The sequence below is a fragment of the Sycon ciliatum genome, chromosome 10 (assembly GCF_964019385.1).
Source record: "Sycon ciliatum chromosome 10, ocSycCili1.1, whole genome shotgun sequence".
Taxonomy (NCBI): Eukaryota; Metazoa; Porifera; class Calcarea; order Leucosolenida; family Sycettidae; genus Sycon; species Sycon ciliatum.
In genome coordinates, this window is record NC_088652.1 from 663,180 (window position 1) to 684,054 (window position 20,875).

The following is a 20,875-nucleotide window of genomic DNA, read 5'->3' on the forward strand; positions in this document are numbered from 1 at the left end:
TAGGGACCGGCGCGGCCATACTTTCTAGTACATGTACCGGTATATCTAGCAACTGTGAGTGTCAGTGATCAACATGAACTTACCACTACTAGAAGTACAGTAAGATCGGGCGCCGAAGAACACCTCGCCGAAGAACACCCAGGCTGGAAAACCGGCAAAATTTAAGAACAGTCCAGGCTAGAATTATCAGATGTAAGAACACTAGATCTACATTGTACGTAGATCTACATTGTACATGTATGGGAGGTGAGTACATGTCATGTACACGTGTAAACAGTAACTGCTACATGTACAGTCATTCCCATTTACCATGTTTACGACACCCACTAGTTTAGAAGTACTACATTGCACTACATGTCATGTACATGTACATGACAAACGTCATGACGTCACTCGACTCGCCGCGCGGCGCGCGCGTGTGAATAAGAACGGTCTGGCTAGAATCAAAAATTTAAGAACTTTCCTAGGCTGCGCTCGAGCCCCTGCGTTCTTCGGCGCCCGATCTTACTGTAGTACATCATTCAGTCAAAAATACGCACAGTGGATGATTCCACAGCAACTTCTGCTGCAGACGACGTGTGTGATTTTACTGAAGACCGTACAGGTGATTTGTAAGCGTGAAGTCACCATTGCAAACATATGGCCTGGCGACTTAGTAATGTGCGGATGCTAGTGCCAACCCAAGCATGACAACTTGATAGCATGTTGTGTCTGAGATACGAATAGTGTGACATTAGGCACACATGAGTAATGGAAAGGGGCTGCGGAGCGGTTTTCAACCCGTCAACGTCTGCGACGATACGAGCAGAGCACAGCAGCACTGACAGTGCAACCATTGTGAGAGGAGATTGTATGGTCTAGGATTAGATTGGTTGCTCTTACGTCCGTGTGACTGTAGACCAGATGGACAGTTCGTGGCATAGCTATGGCACAGCTGGTACCAGTGTACGACGAGTACTAGTAAAAGAAATAAAAATAATAGAATATTTTAGTATTCATGTGAGTTGCGTGTGTTCCTGTTAGTTGTGTTACCTGCGTATTCACGTCAGTTGTGTGAGCCAGCATATGCTACTGAGCACTGTTACTACTGCACGATCAAGTAATTCCTTTCAGACGTGCAAATACACACACGCACGTACGCACGAACGCACGCACGCACGCACACACACAGACACAAGCACACCCAGCCATGCAGACCACCACACATTGAGTTTGGCTGGATGAATATTATTTAATCCTACAGTCAAGGGCATCAACACCAAACGTGACTTGTCACTGCTCAGTTGGCCTACAAGGAACACTGGAAAACCTAAAATCGAAATCCTCTTTAAAAAAAACTATTGTTCTGTACTACAAACCACAAAATCTTCGCTGCTTGTGTTTTAAACAATCGACGATCTCCCCTGCTGATTCAAGCAACAGAGGACATGCTATCTTTTGCGATTTTTTAATTTAACTTCAGCCAGTATGACTACACAACATCTACTTTGTCTTGTATTTTTTTGTATTCATGGATTCTTCACAAGCCATAGTGTAAATCGAGGGAGTCTCGGTAAGAGATACACATGGGGAAGGTGCAATACTGGGGCGTAAGCTGGCCTCTCGGCACCGGGAGTACGGCTCGCTCGACGATCTTCGCTGAATGCAATCAATGTCCCTGACTGACCAAGTGCAGAGCATTAAGTTTGCTCTTTGTCTTGCCAATATCATGTCGTTGCATCTTCATCTTGTCATGTATTTTGCTTGCAATTGATGTTCTCTGTGATGGTTTATATGTCATCATTCAACGCTAGTCCACTAAAGCATTTGGGGCTCACTGGAATTCATAAGTGACCTTGCACATATGGTGGACAGCGAATGGCAGAACAGTGACATGACGTCATGAGTGATGATTGTCAGTGCACGGCACTAACGTTTACACTCTACATGCATAACACATATACACAGTCAGTGGCCAGAAACACCATCATGAGAGATAGCATAACCTGCAGGTCCAACTAGGGAAAGATAGGCATAAGCCCAAGCTGATTGCCTGTTGGAACATGCGAGTGTCGATATACAAATCAACTTCAAACAAAGAGTGTTTTGAAGAACCTTCCACAGAGATCTGCAGAGCACAGCACTGAGAAAGTTACTAAGCCTGAGAAAGGCAATAAAAATACTTATACAGGAAAGTGAACGTGAAAACAAACAAGGAGCAGCATAGGTTAGTGTACAAACGCCGTGACATGGAAACGTCACTGTAAGATCCGTACCTCCTGCTGCGAGCAAGGACTGCGCTCAGTGCGCTGACACTACTCAGTAGTACAGCTCACACTACAATTCTACATTGTACTCATAGGTCATGTAGTTCATCTCCTGCCCTCCCCCCCCCCCCCCTCGCGAAATGAAGGCAAACAACCGTACACTGAAGGCAGTAAACCATCCAAAAGGCTTGTTGCAACACGAGTGCTACGCACTGCTCAGTTCTAGACTGCCGATCACAGTGTCTGAATCTCTGGACTGGACCATCAAAGGAGCACTTTCCACAATGGGCTTGCACATTGGACCGAACAGCATGACTCCATGCGGAAAAAAGCCAAGTATACATGGAGGCTTGGGAAGTCACCCCCTAATGTGCCCCTTCCGTCTATACTGCATAAGCCAACTATGATCTCTTTGGTGCTTTCCATCCGCCGTCTCACGCAGCAATCATGAACAGACTCTTTGCAGACTCTTTGCATTTATTGCTTTGCTGGGAAACGATGCGAACGGGAACAGTCTGAAGAACAATTTGACTCTAACCACCAGGACTCGAACCAGGATTCTTTGCAGTTCATCATTATCTCTCATTCTTTCTATTTTGCTTCCTCGTCCAGTCTCTCTGTTTCTCGCTTTCTTTCTCTCATTCCCTTTTGTTCTCTTTCGCTCGCTTCCTCTCTCTCTCTCCATGTATCTGTCTCTCTCACTCTCTCTCTCCATGTCTCTCTCTCTCTCCCTGTCTCTCTCTCTCTCTCTCTCTCTCTCTCTCTCTCTCTCTCTCTCTCTCTCTCTCTCTCTCTCTCTCTGTCCCCTCTTGCTCTCTCTCGCTCTCTGTCTCTCCTATCTCTCTCTCTCTTTTTCTTTCTCTCTCTCTCTGTCTCTCTCTCTCTCTCTCTCTCTCTCTCTCTCTCTCTGTCTCTGTCTCTCTGTCTCTCTCTCTCTCTCTCTCTCTCTCTCTCTCTCTCTCTCTCCCTCTCTCTCTCTGTCTCTCTCTCTCTCCTCTCTTGCTCTCTCTCGCTCCCTGTCTCCTCTCTCGCTCTCTCTTTTTCTTTCTCTCTCTCTCTCTCTCTCTCTCTCTCTCTCTCTCTCTCTCGCTCTCTCTCTCTCTCCTCTCTCGCTCTCTCTTTTCCTTTCTCTTTCTCTCTCTCTCTCTCTCTCTCTCTCTCTCTCTCTCTCTCTCTCTCTCTGTCTCTCTCTCGCTCCCTCTCTCACTCTCTCTTTCTCTCTCCCTGTTCCTGTTTCTCTCTGTCGCTCTGTGCATCTCTTCCAATATCATCCATAAGAGGCATGTTTACGCAACGTTATCCCACAGATAATCATTGGATAATTGTGTGTGTGTGTTTGTGTGTCATTCCGCTGATTACCTGCCAATGTCTCTGCACAAATGCGCCTGATGCATGCCCCTTTTGCTAACGCAAGGCCCTCCTTCTCCATTTTCACTTTTCTCAGTGCGCCCTCTTGAAACTGTTCAACATACACTCATACATGTACGATATCGACTGTCGCTTTTTTGGCACACTCATTGTGCGGGACAAATCAGAAGAGGTGTTTTAGAAACTGGGATCATCTATCCATTATTATGTCGGTTTGCTCGCAATACTGGCGTGATCCAGTGCCTTGGGCGTTCGAGTTTTACTGTCTTCACAGACAGTGCCAGCGACAGTCTCCATGTCGTGTACGAATTAATAACCTGTGCCTGTTGGCAATGAAGGACGAAATACAGAAGAAAAGGAAGGTGGTAAACTATGCTATCAATGTTTGTACAGTACATGTCGCTCATATCCGTGGAAACCCAAGACGTTGTGGGAGATACATTTGATTTTCTATGTTGACCGATAACCACTTCTTGCAACACACACCCGCGCGCGCGCACACACACAGACACACACACACACATGAACACCGAAGGCAACAAACGCATGGGACACTCACTTCCCTCCCATCCATGCCTTGCACGGTGTTGTATCATTATGCAAACACCCTTCCCGCACGCATAACACATTGACACAACACCTAAAGCAGGTATCACAAGTCAACTTTGCCCAGCAGACTGTGAACATGACAGACGATATCACCACGCGGTCAGCCCACCATCCTAAGTGACCGTGGATAGTGATCAAGCTCATGCCCTAAGCCTCAGAACCGTGACATACATGTGCATGTCCCACTTTCCCTAGATACAGTTTCATGATCCACCCTACATCACACATACACGATGGCAACGCTTGGAAAGCAGGATAAGGCGCCAGAGTGTTTAAACAGAATTTGGCCGCGTGTCTCCGAATCGTCCCTCCCCTGCACGGGTTATCCGGCTAGCTGGCCTGGGGCTGGTAGGTCCAACAACGACACATACTTATTTCAATCTGCAGCCATTGGGTCGTGTACATGCTAATGTACAAGTTCCATACTCTCTTCTCCAGCAGGGGTTCCTGCACGCCACTCTATCAGCAAGCCGTGCCGCTCTACCTACCTACGGTTATTCTGCTGTCCCGGCGCTCGACATGTTTCCCAAGCACGCTATCTCTATGGTTGCCGTGCTACGCTACAGTTACCCGGCAATAAATAGGTACGCTACCCCACGCATCCTCTTCAGAATGCAATTTTCACAAGGTAACTTACATTCACTGTTGTTGTGCTCGTGACAGCAGAGGTGCATTGCTTACAGTTGGTGTGTTGTGTGCATTCCCTTATTCTATATTCCGCCGACCAGCTCAAGAAGACAATCTTCTATAGTGTTACAGATTGACAAGCATGGTAAGAAATAATAATTCTAATTTATCTTCGCACTGCCTGTCATGTTCATTATTCTTGTCAGGGGCAATAGCTAACTGTTTCGTATTGTGCCTACATAAACGCACACACATACACGAAACCAGTCGCCCTGAGATGCTTGTTAACCATGTAATGCTTTGACGATGATGTCTTGGTCCAATCTGCTCCTGCCAAACTGGGAAGGTGGTAGGTAGCAAGTGTAGATTCGTGAGTGGCGTAGCGCGCGGGCCATCTCAGCACTACACACACATGCACTGTGAGTGCATGGACCAGGGATGGTGGCGCTTGGTAAAGAAACCTGCAGCATGTTCACCATCAGATAATAATAATTGTAATACGGCTGAGTGGAAATGAAAACTGTTCCTGTTCAAAATTATTCTCAGAACCTGGTACCATGGTTCACGCGAAATAATCACACAAACTTCATGTTTTCTGAACGCAAATACACATTGTTTCCAGGCTTCATCAAAGCGGCAGACATATTTTGTAATTTTCCTGTGTTTGTGCTACAGGCTGGATCAGTTGTTATGTCCGTGCTTGCACTGGCTTCTGTCCTCATCCTCCTTTTCACCTCGGAGAGCCGCGGACAAGAACGTAAGTCACGACCATCTAATGTGTGCATGCCTGCGTACATAGAAGTGCTTGTGCCTATCAAAAACTCCACTACTGCACTAGAGCTTTGAGCGGAGCTCGACTTTTTTTTGCTCGGCAATTTATACAGATCGATTGGAAGTGTGGAAGGGAGCTAGCTAGGTTCATGATTTGATCATTTCGCGCTATTTCGACTTAGTAGCTGTGTTATATGCATAGAAGTACAAGACTTAGTATCGTACAGTTGAGATTTGATCTTACGACGACTAGCTTGTGTTGAACAGTATACTAGTAGCAGCTCTGTGCCGTGCCGTGATAGAGATCTTGCGTTTTTCTGCGTGGAAAAGGGGGGGGAGTGGAAACGCTTTAGTTGCTTTAGGCGATATGCGATGTATATGTAGCTGAAATTCGATCTAGAGCCGATTTTTCGTCGAAATTATCGGTGTTGCGTCGTGCCTTTGAAGGGGTGCAGAGTTCAATTGCTCGCAATTATGACGTCCAGGAAAGACTTGGGATGGTAGTGAGCTATCATGAGGCAGACTTGCCACTTTTGCGAAGTGCACGTCACGTCAAGTGTGATTGTGTGGTTTCTTGCGTGTCTGAAGAGATGAGCATTCCTAGTGCAAGTAGGAAACCCGTGGTCGCATGGCTTCATATCCGTGCAAAAGCCAACTCTAGTCCATGGCATGCGCGCATATCACAATCGACTGTGCAGAGCACGTAACAGGAGTACCTAGTACTACTACTAGTACTAAGGTTTGAGCCTCATCACGTGACTAAGCACCACCAGACCCCAGAGCTCCCGCATGATGCCTCGTGCTGCTAGATTCATTGTGCCCATGGTAACGCTAAACTGATTGGTCGTCCCAATAGTGATCAATGACATAACATAACATGTACATAACATGTACATGTATGTGTAGAATTCCATAACGCTTTGCGTCATAGTTTAGCCATGCAGAGATTTCGCTAAAACGAAGTCATGAAACAAGTGTTCTTAGCTATTTAGTCCGGCCACCTTTTACTGGGAGGTGAGCGGAAGGGATAGATCGATAAATACATGTAGATAGATAGGTAGAGAGAGAGAGATAGATAGGTAGAGAGAGATAGAGAGAAAGATAAACAGATATAGAGTGTGAGGCACAAATATAGAGACAGGGGACCGAGCCAGAGAGAGAGACAGACCAACAGGAAGAGAGAGAGAGAGAGATAGTGAGTACGAAGTGGAACACTTCGCTGACGGTTCTGGCCCCAGCTAAACTCCTTACATGAACATGATCCGAACTAGATGCTGTAAAAATGATATAGATATATCAGATTGGCACTGCTGGGATATTGATTTTTGTCTTGAAGGTGCCATTATTGCATTAATCTTAATCCAGAAATGTCAGGTTTGAGCCAGCGATTGAAAATTTTGTGTCAATAAGCAACCAAGGCACAGAAAGCCTAGCTTCGGGGGAATATTTGTCCCAAGAACAGATATTGTAGTATCTTTGTTGGAGAAAGCTTCTTTCACGAGCAAGCTTAGCCCAGTCACAATCATTACCACCTACTATTGAATAGTTTAACCCAACACAACCGTAACAAAGAACCCTTCTCAGCACAATGGCATACGTCTGCACTAACTACATGTATTTGCGTGAGGGTTAACGTTGGATTTGTTGGCATGCCTCTTGAGGATAAAGGATTACCTGCATGCTCATTCAAGCGGACGTGATCTATCGTCAATAGTCCAAAGTTATAGTTATCGTTAAGGCCGTGAACTGTGAGTTAGTCGTCGTAACTACCCGTGAACTGTAAGTTCCTCGTCGTAACTGCTGCCATCAGTACTATCGTAAACTGGATATGGTTACACCACAGCGGGCTTGGAGAAACCGTACAACAGCCAGATCCCCGCCAGTTCAGGATAGCACAGCATTCTCACATGACGTGAGACGTTGACTTGTTTCTGTAGACTAGTGCACTGGCATCGATTGGTACAGCTGATGATGACTAGTCCAGGGTAGTGACTCTGTGATCTCTGTGATCGCGATCCTCTAGACACCTCTGCTTGGCGTCAGACATGCGAGACAACTTCATGATGGACAACGTGATTCCGGACAGCACTGGGCCGGGTAGCTAATTGCCTTTTTCGCCAGATTTCAAACTGGCCCCACCACAGACCAGTGACAAAGTGTAATGATAAGCGTGACAAATTGTCCATTGGTTTGATTGCGCCTTGACTGCCTGCATCACAAGCCGTGAGCGTGACAGCATAGTCCTTGCCCTTGACGTCGGCGTATTCGATGCAGCATTAAATACTTATGGAGCCTGGTCTGTCGGGCAGAATCAGTAGATCGGTAATTGTTATAGGCATTGTGCATAGCGTGCATGTCCGCTTTGGTCCGTAACTTTGTTTCTGCAAGTTCAAAGCGACTAGCTAGCACGATCTTGACCACTTGTTTGCCAGTAGTCTTCTCAGGCAGTGTGCTGGTATCCACTTAACGTACTACACCAGAAGTACAGTTCTGACAAGAGTGAATGTTTGCGTAGATGACGGTGTGCATTTTAGTACTTTGAACGCGGCGGGATCGAGCGGGGCTTAGAAAATGAAGCAGATCAGCGAGCCGCATCCACCCAGAGCAGAGTTCATCCATGTCGAAGAGGAATGGCACCCATGCGAGCGAGCAGTATCCCTCCGTGTAGGTAAGGTGTCGCGGAATCGAACGTTAACATTCATGGTATTCTTAGGACAAAACCTGTGCGAATAAGAGGTGGGATATTTGGGGTATGCGGTAACAGTAGAGATAACCAGCCCCTAGTGGATTCTGCGGATAGTGGTAAGATATGTTAGAGACCTCCTGTTTCACAGAGCTCGTCCCCTTGCGGATACCAGGTATACCACCTAGATAACTATTACACGTATGAGAGGGGGGGGGAGAGTGATGAGAATTGGACGATTACCGGAGATGCGATGGTACGTAATGAAAAATAGGTCGGATGTGTGTTACAGCAGCATGTATCATAGGAACAGTGTCTTAGCACTACAAGGTCAGTAAGCTATTTGTCCTCCATAGCTGCTGGCACCATCAAGATATCACCCGTTATGAGCCCTCTGGTTTCATTCCACGTAGAGTAGCGATGTGACTCATACTCATAGAGCACTGCGTTGTGTGAGACAATGGCCATTGTGTTTGCTGCTGATTTTGGGACTTCACAGGACTGTGCTGTACGTACTAGTACTAGTAGCATGGTCTACAGACGTAACCATGGTAACGTCGTTGGACGCTGTGTGTACAAGTAGGCCTACTGCATGCTGGGAAGTGGGATACTGGAAGTAGTACTAGTAGTACTACTAGAGTAGAACTTCAGTCACTACAGGAACTACTGACTAGTAGTAGTACACCTACTGTACTGTCGTGGCAAACCCCTGTTGCCAAGCGGTCCCAGGGCGAGGGCGCTGGCACTTGGCGGTAGTACATTGTGCACTACGATCAACGTGTGCACGCGCACTGCATGCTACGTTCTGTAGGCACTGAGGGCGCGGGCACCGGTCCTCCGACTGTACTTCCATGTCCAGGACAGTGCTCTACGCAGAAGCTGATACTCTGGCTCTCGTGCTTGTAAAGTTGTATTGTTGTTGTTGTTGTTGTTGTTACGGTGTTGTACTGTATTGTCTAGAGCGTGACACTAAGGAACGGAACGTGCACGTTTCTACTGTTCTCTAACAGTTCACGGTTACTTTACGATAGTCCCCTGTGTCCGATTTAGCAGGACACGCGTTGCCCTGTCATGGCGCGTATCCTCTGACCTTGAGTTGTCAAGCACCCTCCTGAGCCTGTCATGTTGTGTCAGGTTGTGTAGTCTATCTTCTGGCATCTGTCAAAGGGAATACGTCTCGACACGCGCGGACATGTGTACACGTACAGGTAGGACATGCACTGACACTGGCATTGTCTGTGACTCGACACTTCATCTAGCTCCACTCAGGCTTCATGTCGCGATCGCAGAGCTAGACGGATCCTATGACTATGTGCACGCTGTACATGCAAGCACACAGTCGTAGTGTCCAAGCAATCACTCGTGTTGGCTCCGTAAAATAATAATTATTGCATCGACGTCAGGAGGAGAGCTGGAGAGAGAGAATGTCTGATAATTATTATGAGTGCACATGATTGTACAGTCATGATGTGCATCACACGTCACAGATACACTGAGTCTGTAGCCGTGTAGGTCTACAATAATTATTTGCTCCAGACGTGCCAATGGTGACACACGATAGCGTGTCGCTGACAAGTGTCTCTCCGTGCCTCTGCCTCTGGACTGTCTGTAGACTAGTATAGTGATACATTCTACACTGCAGTCAGTCAGTGCAGACAGTCAGTCAGTGCAGTCAGTGCAGACAGTCAGTCAGTGTACACTGCAGTCAGTGCAGTCAGTCAGTCAGTCAGTCAGTGTACAGAGTCCCAGTCGAATACTGCACTCAGTCTGCAGGACTACAATAATCTGATAGTCTTCATAGGTCTACAGGAATACTAGGCACAGGCATATTATACATAGGCGTAGCAATGGGATAACGACATTAGCCGGTACGTGGTCTCCGGTAGCTCTAGAGTGTAATACACATGTTGTAAAACAATAAGCGTGAGTGGACTTGGGATGGATTGCTTCGGTGAACGAGTGAGCTGAGCACGTTCTCGTCCAGTAATGACTAGGTCACAGACGTAGTATAGAGTATGGTGTAGAGAAGAACGTAACGAGTTACGTAACAGAGCCAAGACCACCAGACAGTGAACCAGCTACATGCCTCCTCGGCTCTAGGATTTCAAACCAAACGGGTACACGTGCACTTGGCGCAACTCTTGCAACCCGATCAGTCCCGGGTTCTTGTACATTCAAGTACGGCTACTGTACATCAGGGAATCGTACCGGTAGGTCTCCCTGATTGACTAACCCGGGTGTTCTTCTTCCAAGCTGGTCCAAGTACCCCCAAGCGTGTCGCTGACATGGCTGATCCGGTTTGCGACCAGACACTGGCTGTAAATAAAAAAATAGTCTGACAGTCTGTCATGTACGGTACGTGTACTTGTACTTGTATTTGACCAATCCCGCTGAGGTTTGGAAAATATCATTCTTTGGAAAACCACGGAGGTGATCGTGGACACCGGCAGTGACTAGGGCGAGAGGTGGATAGCTTGGTCGGTCAATACTCTCAGTGGTCGCACTCCCTTTTATTGTGTGAGAATAAGCCAAACCCAAGACTGAATGGGAACAAAACCTTTGACATCACCCCCGTGGTGCGTGCCATGTCTATGGTCGCCATTTCAGACTGTCTGAAATTGTACAAGTAGTCGCGCCCCGCCGTGGTCATTCTTCATGCAAGCCTAATATTACTAGGCTCGGCGATAGCGGACAACAAGACCTCCACAGAAAATTACTCACGCGCTCAGATCAGTACAACAGAGTTTAGAATGACATGCACCGGTAAATGTACAAAAAATACATGTGGCCTCACTTCATCGCAACTTTTATTGCGCAGCATACATGAGCTGCAGCACAAGGCCACGTTCATTAGCTGTATCTTATAAACACCGAAGTAAATCAGTGTAAGCTTGCCTAGTCTACCTTGAAAGAAGAGCATAAACGAAGGGTAGGCATTTGTTTCCGCTCATGCAATGGATTGTTACGAGTTGCATGAAGAGGAGGGGCGCTACTTTGAAGGTACTGTCGATAAACCACTCTTCACTGTTCCACAATCCCAAACCCAAATCTGCATCCGACACAAACACCAGTGTGGTGTCGTTGCCATTCAAGCCAGCAAGGAAGAATCTTTCGCCGTTTACAGTGTTGCGGAAACTGCCTGCCACGACTATGGCTGCCCTGGTCTGCGACAAAGGCGGATAGCGTTCTCTCCTACATCTATAGAGGCTGGCGTCCAGTGAATGAACATTTGGGGCGATGTTCGCTGTCTCTTCCTGGTAACTAGAAAGAATAGAAAGGAATTCCTGTCTGGGTCTTTGTTTCATTCTTGTCACTATCCCACGGACTTGAGTTGCCTCAGGATTTGGAGGGTGATGGTGCTCTCCCACTTCTTCCGGGGACGAGTCTTCTTCGTCTTCCAGCAACACGTCCGTTGTCATTAGCCTCCCTCTGCAAGTAGCTTCAGTACACCACCACGTGATGGTCCCGTCTCTCTTCCGTTTGTCCTTTCTATAGATATAGCCGCTGCACGAAGCGCCTTCCCCACCTTTCGTTGTTTTGCACGGTAGAGCCATAGTAACTTTGAAGGATTGTCCGGCAAAGAATGACCTCCATAGAATGAACCACAGTATTATAAAGCGTGATAAAGCGCGGTGTTTAGCGTACTGTCTCAAGAGTAGCGCTGTACTTAGTGAAACATCAAAAAGGTGGCGCTACATTGGGACATCGCTGTCAAAAGTGATGCTCCAATGAGCCTGCGCGATTTATGGACAAGTGCCATTTGGAGGCGCTAATGTGTGGCGCGCGGTTAGTTGCGCTAATGCGAGGTCTGCATTAGCCACTAAGGTTAACAGGCATAGTCTGTCCCTCCAGGAATCCGCGATTCCGCGGCCGCGGTAAAATCCGCGGAATTCCGCGGAATTCATGTTTTTTCAGTATCCCGCGGAATTCACAGTTTTCACCGCAGAATCGTGAAAAATCACGGTTTGGGGGCAATGCGAGCACGCGCTTCATATTCGTGCACATGCACAGTGCAGTGTCCTGTCGCTATTTTGTTGCATTCAAAGTTTTGCAATTTTACACAGAAACCCAGGCCATTTGGTGTGCAGGTGCAATGGACAGTACAGCAACTGTACCAGTTTTCTTCGTTACTGTATTGTCTTGAGCCTATCGTGTGTTTTCGACCACTAATTTTTTTAGTGATACTTGTACATAGCATAATAGCCATGTCTTTTCGCCGGTGCAGCGCCGCAGAAATACCGCAGAATTCACGCTATCCGCCGCAAAATGTAGCGATTTGTGCCGCAGAATTCTGCGCAGAATTTCAACTTTCTGTCCGCGGATTGCTGGAGGGACAGCATAGTGGTCATGACTCATGGTGGTGGCCTGCGGATGCGAAGGCTAGTTTGTGTGTTTCCGACGCGAATCCCGCGAATATTATTATTATTAATGTGAGAGCACAGGAATTTTTTTATGTACATGTAGATGTACTTCAGTCTGGAGCTAGAGCTGACCGCCGCGTGGCGAGTGGGTGTGATTTTGTTATCGCATTTTGTTATTGGTATGGAAACGATTCATCAGTTGCCATTTTATTGTCATGGGAACAATGTAGCGCTGGCTTCGCTCTGGCTTTGTTTGACTTTGATTACTTTGAAGTTTGAGTTTGAGCTTTGATTTTTGAGTTGGCAAAGAAACGCAGCCGGCCACTGAGTCTGTACTGTGTCAGCTTCTAGTCTTTGTATCAGGTCCCCAAATCAAGCTTGTTTTCGCCCCAGCCTAACCAGCCACCGTTACCGAGCTACTTCTGGGGGATAAGTACTAGTAGTAGTAGTAGTCTATGGTCGCTGGTGAAGTGGAAGGACCCGGTGTACGTGTGTCAAGTAGCACTATCAGTAGTCAGAATTCTGCGCTTGATATAGTACAATATGTAGTGGTCAAAGTCGCTGCCGCTTCGTCAAGTGGATGATTATTTTTTCTGACCACTTTAAAATGTAGCTGTTGCTGGCCGGGGCCTGGTCATGTTAAATGCTGGCACAGTTGCGCTAGGCCATCAGTGGGACAACTTATATACTCGGTAAGATGGCGTTACATCGTAACTAGTTCATTCAAACGTCCATTTCTAGCGTGCGTACATATACCCTCACGGAAAGTGGGAGAATCTTTAAAATTTCCGTCAGCTTTGCGCCGCAAACAGTAGGAGTCTTACTCTACAGACCATTCTACAGGCGTGGATATCGAAATCAAAAGGGTTGTCCGGGGGGGAGGGGGGGGGGGGGGGGAGGCGCGCACTTAGGCCGCGGTCAAACCGAGCAAAATTCCACCATTCCGTGCAGAATTTGTCGGCGGTTTCCATGGAAATCGCGGAACGGCGAACACTTTCCGCTGGCGGAATTCAGCCAGCAATTTATTATTATTATTATTATTCTCGTATCCGTCCCGAATGGGACTCACGACGGCAGAATTAACCGTGAGCATGTGTGTGTGAGAGTGGGAGAACAAAATGAAAAAGAAAAGAAGTCTTGTAATAAGGTCAAATTTAAGAAGAGCAGTACTCGACTAAATGGCTGAGCAGATGTTACTCCATTGTTTTCTGTCGCGGGCATAGGTGCCGAGATCACGAAGGCAGCTGGGCTTAAAAATGCAGATAGGTGTGAGGCGGACGTCTCGCTGGAGACTTGTGGTGAGGCAAGAGCGGGGTGCACCTATTCGAAAGGGCTGACTGGTAGCATATGTACAGAAAGCAGTGAGAGCAACATTCGCAGGGATGTCACTTGGCTGGCGTAATATATGTCCTAATAGCTTCCACCTGTCCCGCTTGGCCATTTCAGATACAGAGCACTGGCCAGTAACAGCATATAAATCTGCATTCGAGATGACATCTGGGTAGGTAATTCCAAGGGTACACCGCAGCTGTTTCCTATGAAACACATCTAGGCGCTTTTCTTGTGCACGGGACAGGCCATGGCAAGCAAGGTTGTAGGTCAAGATTGGCAGAACGAAAGTGTTGTATAAACGAATTTTGATGGGTGTAGAAAGCAGGTTGTGTTTGAACCATAACTTCAGAGTGTCTCCAAATGCTCTTGCGGCCAAGCCAATACGGCGCGTTACGTCCTCCCCGGAGCCGTATAGCGAGCCGAGTGTCTTCACCTGTCGCCAAGCTTCTTTACCACGAGTTGTGCCGACCTTTCTAGATGTTGTAGAGGTGGCATCTCCCAAAGTGGGTTCCAGGTAAATACGGATCCACTCAGTCTTACTGGTATTGACGGTAAGACCCCATTCGGAGAAGACGCCTGCGATGACGGGTAGGGCGCTGGTAAGGAATGATTTTGATGTGGAGATGAAGTCTACGTCATCGGCGTAAGCTGTTTCTTCAGGTAGAATGTTGTCTGCTGATGGTCGGGCTGTCGGTCACGTACCATTCGTAGGGCTGCTTCCAAATAAACCGTGAACAGTACCGGTGACCAGCAATTGGCCGGCTGAATTCCACCGGGACGCCAGGACGTGGATTTTTTCTTGAGTTCTGCATTGTTTGAGGGTGGGAATATCAGTAGGAATTTCATTGCTGTCTACTGATTTTTGGTTTCGACCAAGGAAAGCGGGCGAGCAGAGCAGGATAGACTATTAAATTTTGTTTGCTTGATTATTTCCTTCAGCCTTCCGTTCAATCTGTGTTCTTCGATCGAGTTTGCAGTAGCCCTGTATGTTTGCTTGATTATTTTCTTCAGCCTTCCGTTCGATCCTGAGCATGGGCTCAGTGACCAAAGCAAAGGCAATTGCCAAGCATTGTTTGCGTATCAAATTCATCGCAGCAAACAAGTCAAACACACAGAAATAATACGGACGAAGAGTAGTCCAAACTTGCAACAGACGAGAGGCTGTGCATGGCCAACGAAGGAAATCACTAGTAACTAGTTTATCTTACCCGCGCAAAACCATTCCACCCGTCAGCGCATGTTGGTGTGACCATGTAGTGAGCATGCAGACCGCCACTGCTCCAGTCCGCGTTTCAGCTGTCCACGTTTCAGACAGTTTTGGTGTGACCGCGCCCTTACAGCTTTTAACGTGTACATGCACTGTAAGGCTCAGTGACCGCTGGACTTCTCAACGGATTCAAATATCTACTACAGTATTTCCTGTATGCCTTACTGAGCAACACAAACTGAAGAAAATAACAGTTTAAAAACAGTGAATAAATTGAATGTCCAATGTTGGAAACCTTACACATGTCCAATGTTGGAAAACCTTACACATGTCCAATGTTGGAAAACCCTACACATGTCCAATGTTGAACCAACAACCCGAAGGAAAGTGAAAAATGAAAGTTGTGTCGTGATTATGATTTTGTGGACATTGAAATCCGGTTGAATGACTTGGACCGGAGCACTGGGTCCCTTACTCACTCACAGTCTTAGCGTTAAAGGGGAAGCTTAGGCAAAAATCAAAATTTCACCAGTTGTAGTCTTCGGGGTGCTGAGTCGAATGGCCTTGGTCCAAGAAACCTGAGACGCTCCCTTCCTACTTGAATCCCAATCGAACTCGCGCACTTCCACCAAAACTGGGTGACTGCGCCCTACTAGATGGGGATTTGTATGCAAAATGTCACTAAAAGCGCCATTTCGTTCTTATAAAAGCACGGATGACCGCGATTGGCCCATATGTTGTAGTCTTTTGGACGCTGGGTCGACTGGTTTTGGTCCGAAAAGGCTGCGATGCAGCGTTCGGCCCTTATTCCCAATCGAACGTGGTTGAACAAGCGGTCACGTGCTCCTGGGTGCCCAAATCACCTGGTCACCACGCCAGCAGGCGACAACTTTCACACCAAGGTTCAACTCGATTTTAACTCGAGTGACAGGACTGCACCCAAAAAAGGTCAAACAGGCTAGTATGTTGTACCCTGCAGGCACGGTGACCAGGTGACTGGTGTACGCAGGATCACGTGACCGCTTGTTCAACCATGCTCGATTGAGAATAAAGGAGGAACGCAGCATTGCAGCCTTTTCGGACCAAAACCAGTCGACTCAGTGTCCAAAAGACTACAACATAATTCTGGGCCAATCGCGGTCATCCGTGCTTTTATAAGAACGAAATGGCGCTTTTAGGGACATTTTGCATACAAATCCCCATCTAGTAGGGCGTAGTCACCCAGTTTCGGTGGAAGTGCGTGAGTTCAATTGGGATTAAAGTGGGAAGGGAGCATCTCAGCTTCCTCGGACCACGACCATTGACTCAGCACTCCGAAGACTACAACTGGTGAAATTTTGATTTTAGCCTTAACTTCATCATTAACCCACTGTGGTTATTGTACATACTGTAAAGATGAACGATCAGTACTCACTTATCACAATAATTCATTTTCTCCCTGTGCTATTGCAGTCAACACGTGGCTTCGTTGTGGAGACGGCGGTGATGAAGTTTATGTCACCAACAACCAGGAAACGTGGGTTGCTGGCGAGCAGTTCTGCCAACGTCAAGGCAGCCATCTCGTCAGCTTCCCCCAGATCACGGCATGCAAGTCAAGTTTACTGTCGTTGCTTGATCTTGCAGAAGTCCATACCAGCTACACCAGATTGCTGGATGGACTTCACTACCGTGATGTGGCAAATAACTTGCAATTGTCGGATAGTGTCATTGACGTCAGAGGCCATCCCGACAATTGCACGTTGGCGTTTCCTAGACTTGATTCACCGCCGGAGGACACACAGTGCATAACCGTCTATAGAGTCGTCTGCGGCCGCAATAAGGGTAAGATAATTTTATGGTTTGTACCAATACAGTAAATTATTGAGGATCTATTCTTTTGCTTGAGGTCTTTAAGTTGCTGTAGCGATTAATAGTATTAGTGAAGATCACGTTTGGACTTCGCACTCTCCCCTGGACGTATAAGTTGTTTTGTTCCCCTGCATAGCTTCTGTTGTGAAACGACTTTTCTATGATGATATTCCCAAGAAAATCGATCAGGACAATTTATTCACCAAATTCTCTCTGTTCTTTGCGTAATGTCCGCTTCACTAATACTGATTTAAAACTTTTGTATTGCTATAATAAAGTTATTATCTCCGGGTCGCCTTTTCATAAGTTGCTGTGTTTGACATTTGTTCACTATTCCCTGTAACAGTAACCACCCGAGATGAGAAGGGAATGAAAATGTCCGGTTACAAAATTGGTTTTACTTAACTCGGTGCTGACACTTCTTTGAAAAATCATTACAGGTTGAAATTATAAAATTGGCCAAACATCAATTTCAGTACATTCATTCTTGAGGGCGCCGAGTCAAAATAGTGTTTTGCATTTGGTAGCTGTTTCTACCTAGCCACTGAAATTTACTTCTATCTGCAGAGAACGGGGAACAGTGATTGTCACCTGTGATAAATTGAACTGTCACTGGGTGCAACATGTATGATGACACTCTCATAAGAAATCATTCTTTTATGCGCATTCCAGTATGGGCGGCTTTCAAACGGTTAAAGTGAAGTGCGTAAACATGACATGATCGTATTTTGTCTCCTGTTATATTGCCGTGTAGCCAATATGGAACCATCAACAGTGTGCGGATCGTACAAATTGACGTATCACAGCATCTCGTTCTCAGCTGACGATGCAAACCGGACGTGTCGCCAACGGTATGGTGGTTGGCTGTTGTCCACAAACATGCAGCAGCTCAGCTGCGTCTCTCAGCTCCTGAATTCGTCTCAGGGGCTGAGAGACAACAACGCCACCACCATACCCCTCTACACCAGCGGCACGAACGGGTCAGCTGAGTGCGAGGTGTTTTCGCCATCAAGGTCGGCAGTACTTCGAGACTCCTGCACCGCAGCCAGGCCAACCGTTTGCGTGTCTCGTAAGTTTCCTGCGGAGTTACTCTCAAGTGATACTCTATGTATGTGTGGGACCAATTTTTGCTCAGGGTTTAGCAATGAAAAAACTGGGCAAACTCGCAAGTTGTTGTGTCACAGTTAACAAACGAAGAAAGTCTTATTGAGTCCAGCAAAGTACTTATTCGAACAGACTGTAAGGTGTACTTGGCACGACGTAGCCCATATGATAAGCAGCACTTTTGCTTGAATTATGCCTGAACACTGTTCTACCCCCAAAGCTATGCTCTATGTTTGCCTTGATTTGCCATGTCTTAGTCTTGTCACTCTTATTCATAGCCGCTGGATTACTAAGAATTGTATTTTTCCTGCTGTGTAACATGTTTATTGCTATTGAGTGCAATGTGTTTCTGTGTTCAGTGTTACAGTGTAATGTGTTTCTGTGTTTAATGTTGCAGGGTACTGCAACGGCAGCGACAACTTGGTGGCCGTACGAAATGAAGACCGGTGTCAGTGCAGACCCGGTCATATCCGTACATCCGCACACAGCTGTAAGTGATATGATCTTGTCTGCCATCCTCGCATCCTACAACACACTCTCTACCATTGTCCTGGATATGAAAACCTATGTTCTATTGCACACCATAGTACATGTTAGCGAGACTGGCTTGCTATATAATGTACAGTCAAGCTCACATTCACGACAGAGACACCGTATGACTAGTGCGATCTTGGTCGTAGGATTTTTCCTCCCGGGTGGTCTGCCCAGAGCACCTGTAGAGCTCTAAAATGTACCTTGTTGGCAAAGATAGACACCCCAACCCCCCACCCCCCCCCCCCCCCCCACCTCCGACCCCCGGTCAGACCACTCTCCACGGTCCTGTGACACCCCTGCACGGTATTCAGATGTTCTGCTGCTCTATTGCCAGTTCACGTCGCTTCGAATGCACTCTCAGCCAGGAATGATGTGACGTAAAAGAGCTGCCTGGCTTTCCCACTGGCCAGGAATGATGTGACGTAAAAGAGCTGCCTGACTTTCCCACTGTCTGCAGCTCTAGATAGGTATACAGTCATCTCTCTCTCTTATCCCGACCTCCAAGTTACGGGCACCTAGGTCTACCACCCCCCCCCCCCCTCCCCCCCCCCCCCCTCCTCAGCCACTGTGCCAGTTTCAATGGAAATATTTTGCTATTGCAAATTATAGTGATGTCATGAGCCAGATCTGTGGCATTTTCCTCAGGGGCATCGGAAGGTATTCGACATTGGTGAGGTCCGGGGTACTCCCCCGTAAAAAATGTTAGGTAAATTGGCCGAAATAACCCATAATTTCATTGCTTCAAAAGTCACAAGATGAAATTATTGGTGTGATTTTGGCCGGACCAGCCGCACCGGTTCCAACACCCCTGTTCCTATTAAAATATACGTTATTGGGAGTACGCAGATTAGGGCTGAAACAAACACAATTTCTCAGTAATCGAACTTTTTTGACACTAACGATTGAAGAAACGAATATTCTTTATTGACGACTCGTGGTACTGAGACTCCCGTGTTGGTGTCTAGCGCCTGTGTTGAATCCAGGTTGGAACAGAACTGCAATCCTGGTTGCAACAGCACTGCAAAACTGCACGTGACAAGTCCGTGGGGGTTCATTTCCTGTGATCAGTTACACCGAGTCGAGGACTCGAGGCACGACTTACTTGTGCGGTGTGTGTAGCTTCTACCCTTCGCAAAACAGCGCTGAAGCACGAATGTTGCACTTGTACAGACTAGTACCAGGGAGTTGTCAAATATTTTAAGACTCCCTGACTACCATCATGCCTCTGGTCTGCCTTGCACATGGGCAGCAAACTTGAAAAATTTCAGTTCGAGTACTCGTCATCCAACGAATGTTCATTCTGCGAAGCTAGATGAATGAATGTTCGAATATTGGCGATATTTGTTTCAGCACTAGCGCAGATCACAATATCGTACTCGCGCGATTAGAGACCTCTCTCTCTAATAGTGCCCTATCTTGAATAGTGCCCCAGTCTCTAAGAGCCAGTGAAAAAATAAAGCCCTCTCTCGAATGGTCCCCCCCCTCCCCGGTCTTGTAACCAAGCGCATACAAGTTTGGTGTGCTTTTGGTAATGTTCTTGTCCAAGTCATTGAACTGGTGGTTTCAGGATCACAATCGCAGTTCCGAACTTCGTGTTGCCCTTTCTGTTGAGTCGTGACAGTTTACTTTAGGCTCTGTTTTTCTTTGCTTTCTTTGTTTGTATGCGGGATGAAGTAAATGTACCAGAATTGAAAAAATAGTACCCTGTTGACTGGCTGTGACATCACACAATGGCTGGCTGTGACATCACACAATGACTGGCTGTGACATCACACAATGACTGGCTGTGACATCACACAATGACTGGCTGTGACATCACACAATGACTGGCTGTGACATCACACAATGACTGGCTATGACATCATAGTATACACTACTATAGACTGTCTAGGTAATACTCAGCATGTCATGTGACTCGTGGAATGTGCTGCACCTCCCTGTGTGCATATGTACAGGCAGCAACATCCTATCTACTGTCGGACAAGACGATTCAAACATCACTCTGTTCCGTTGGTTTGAGTCCAAGTGGAGAGTGGAGCGTGTCTTCACGAAGCAGATGGTCACCCAGCTGGCAAACCTCTCATTGCCTCCAGGCATGTTTGCCTTCCGATCTGCTGGGTTGATCGTCTATACGTTCTCCACCTCCCTTCAGCCAGGTAAGGTGATGAATACGTATTTAGTCATG

The 20,875-nt window shown here is 47.0% G+C and overlaps 1 protein-coding gene across 2 annotated transcripts in view; it reads left to right on the forward strand.

The window, feature by feature from the left end:
• The first annotated feature begins 4,950 nt into the window (after positions 1-4,950).
• LOC135825735 (uncharacterized) overlaps positions 4,951-20,875 on the forward strand; it is a 23,157-nt gene continuing 7,232 nt past the window's right edge. Inside the window, exons 1-6 of one of the 2 annotated variants that reach the window (XM_065338358.1) lie at positions 4,951-4,995; positions 5,526-5,607; positions 16,657-17,025; positions 17,807-18,121; positions 18,554-18,646; positions 20,646-20,846. In XM_065338358.1, the coding sequence (XP_065194430.1) occupies positions 4,993-4,995; positions 5,526-5,607; positions 16,657-17,025; positions 17,807-18,121; positions 18,554-18,646; positions 20,646-20,846 (1,063 nt within the window). In that variant the 5' untranslated portion in view covers positions 4,951-4,992. Of the gene's footprint in view, positions 4,996-5,525; positions 5,608-7,902; positions 8,290-16,656; positions 17,026-17,806; positions 18,122-18,553; positions 18,647-20,645; positions 20,847-20,875 lie in introns of those variants that run through there. The other variant, XM_065338357.1, reaches the window with a different exon arrangement.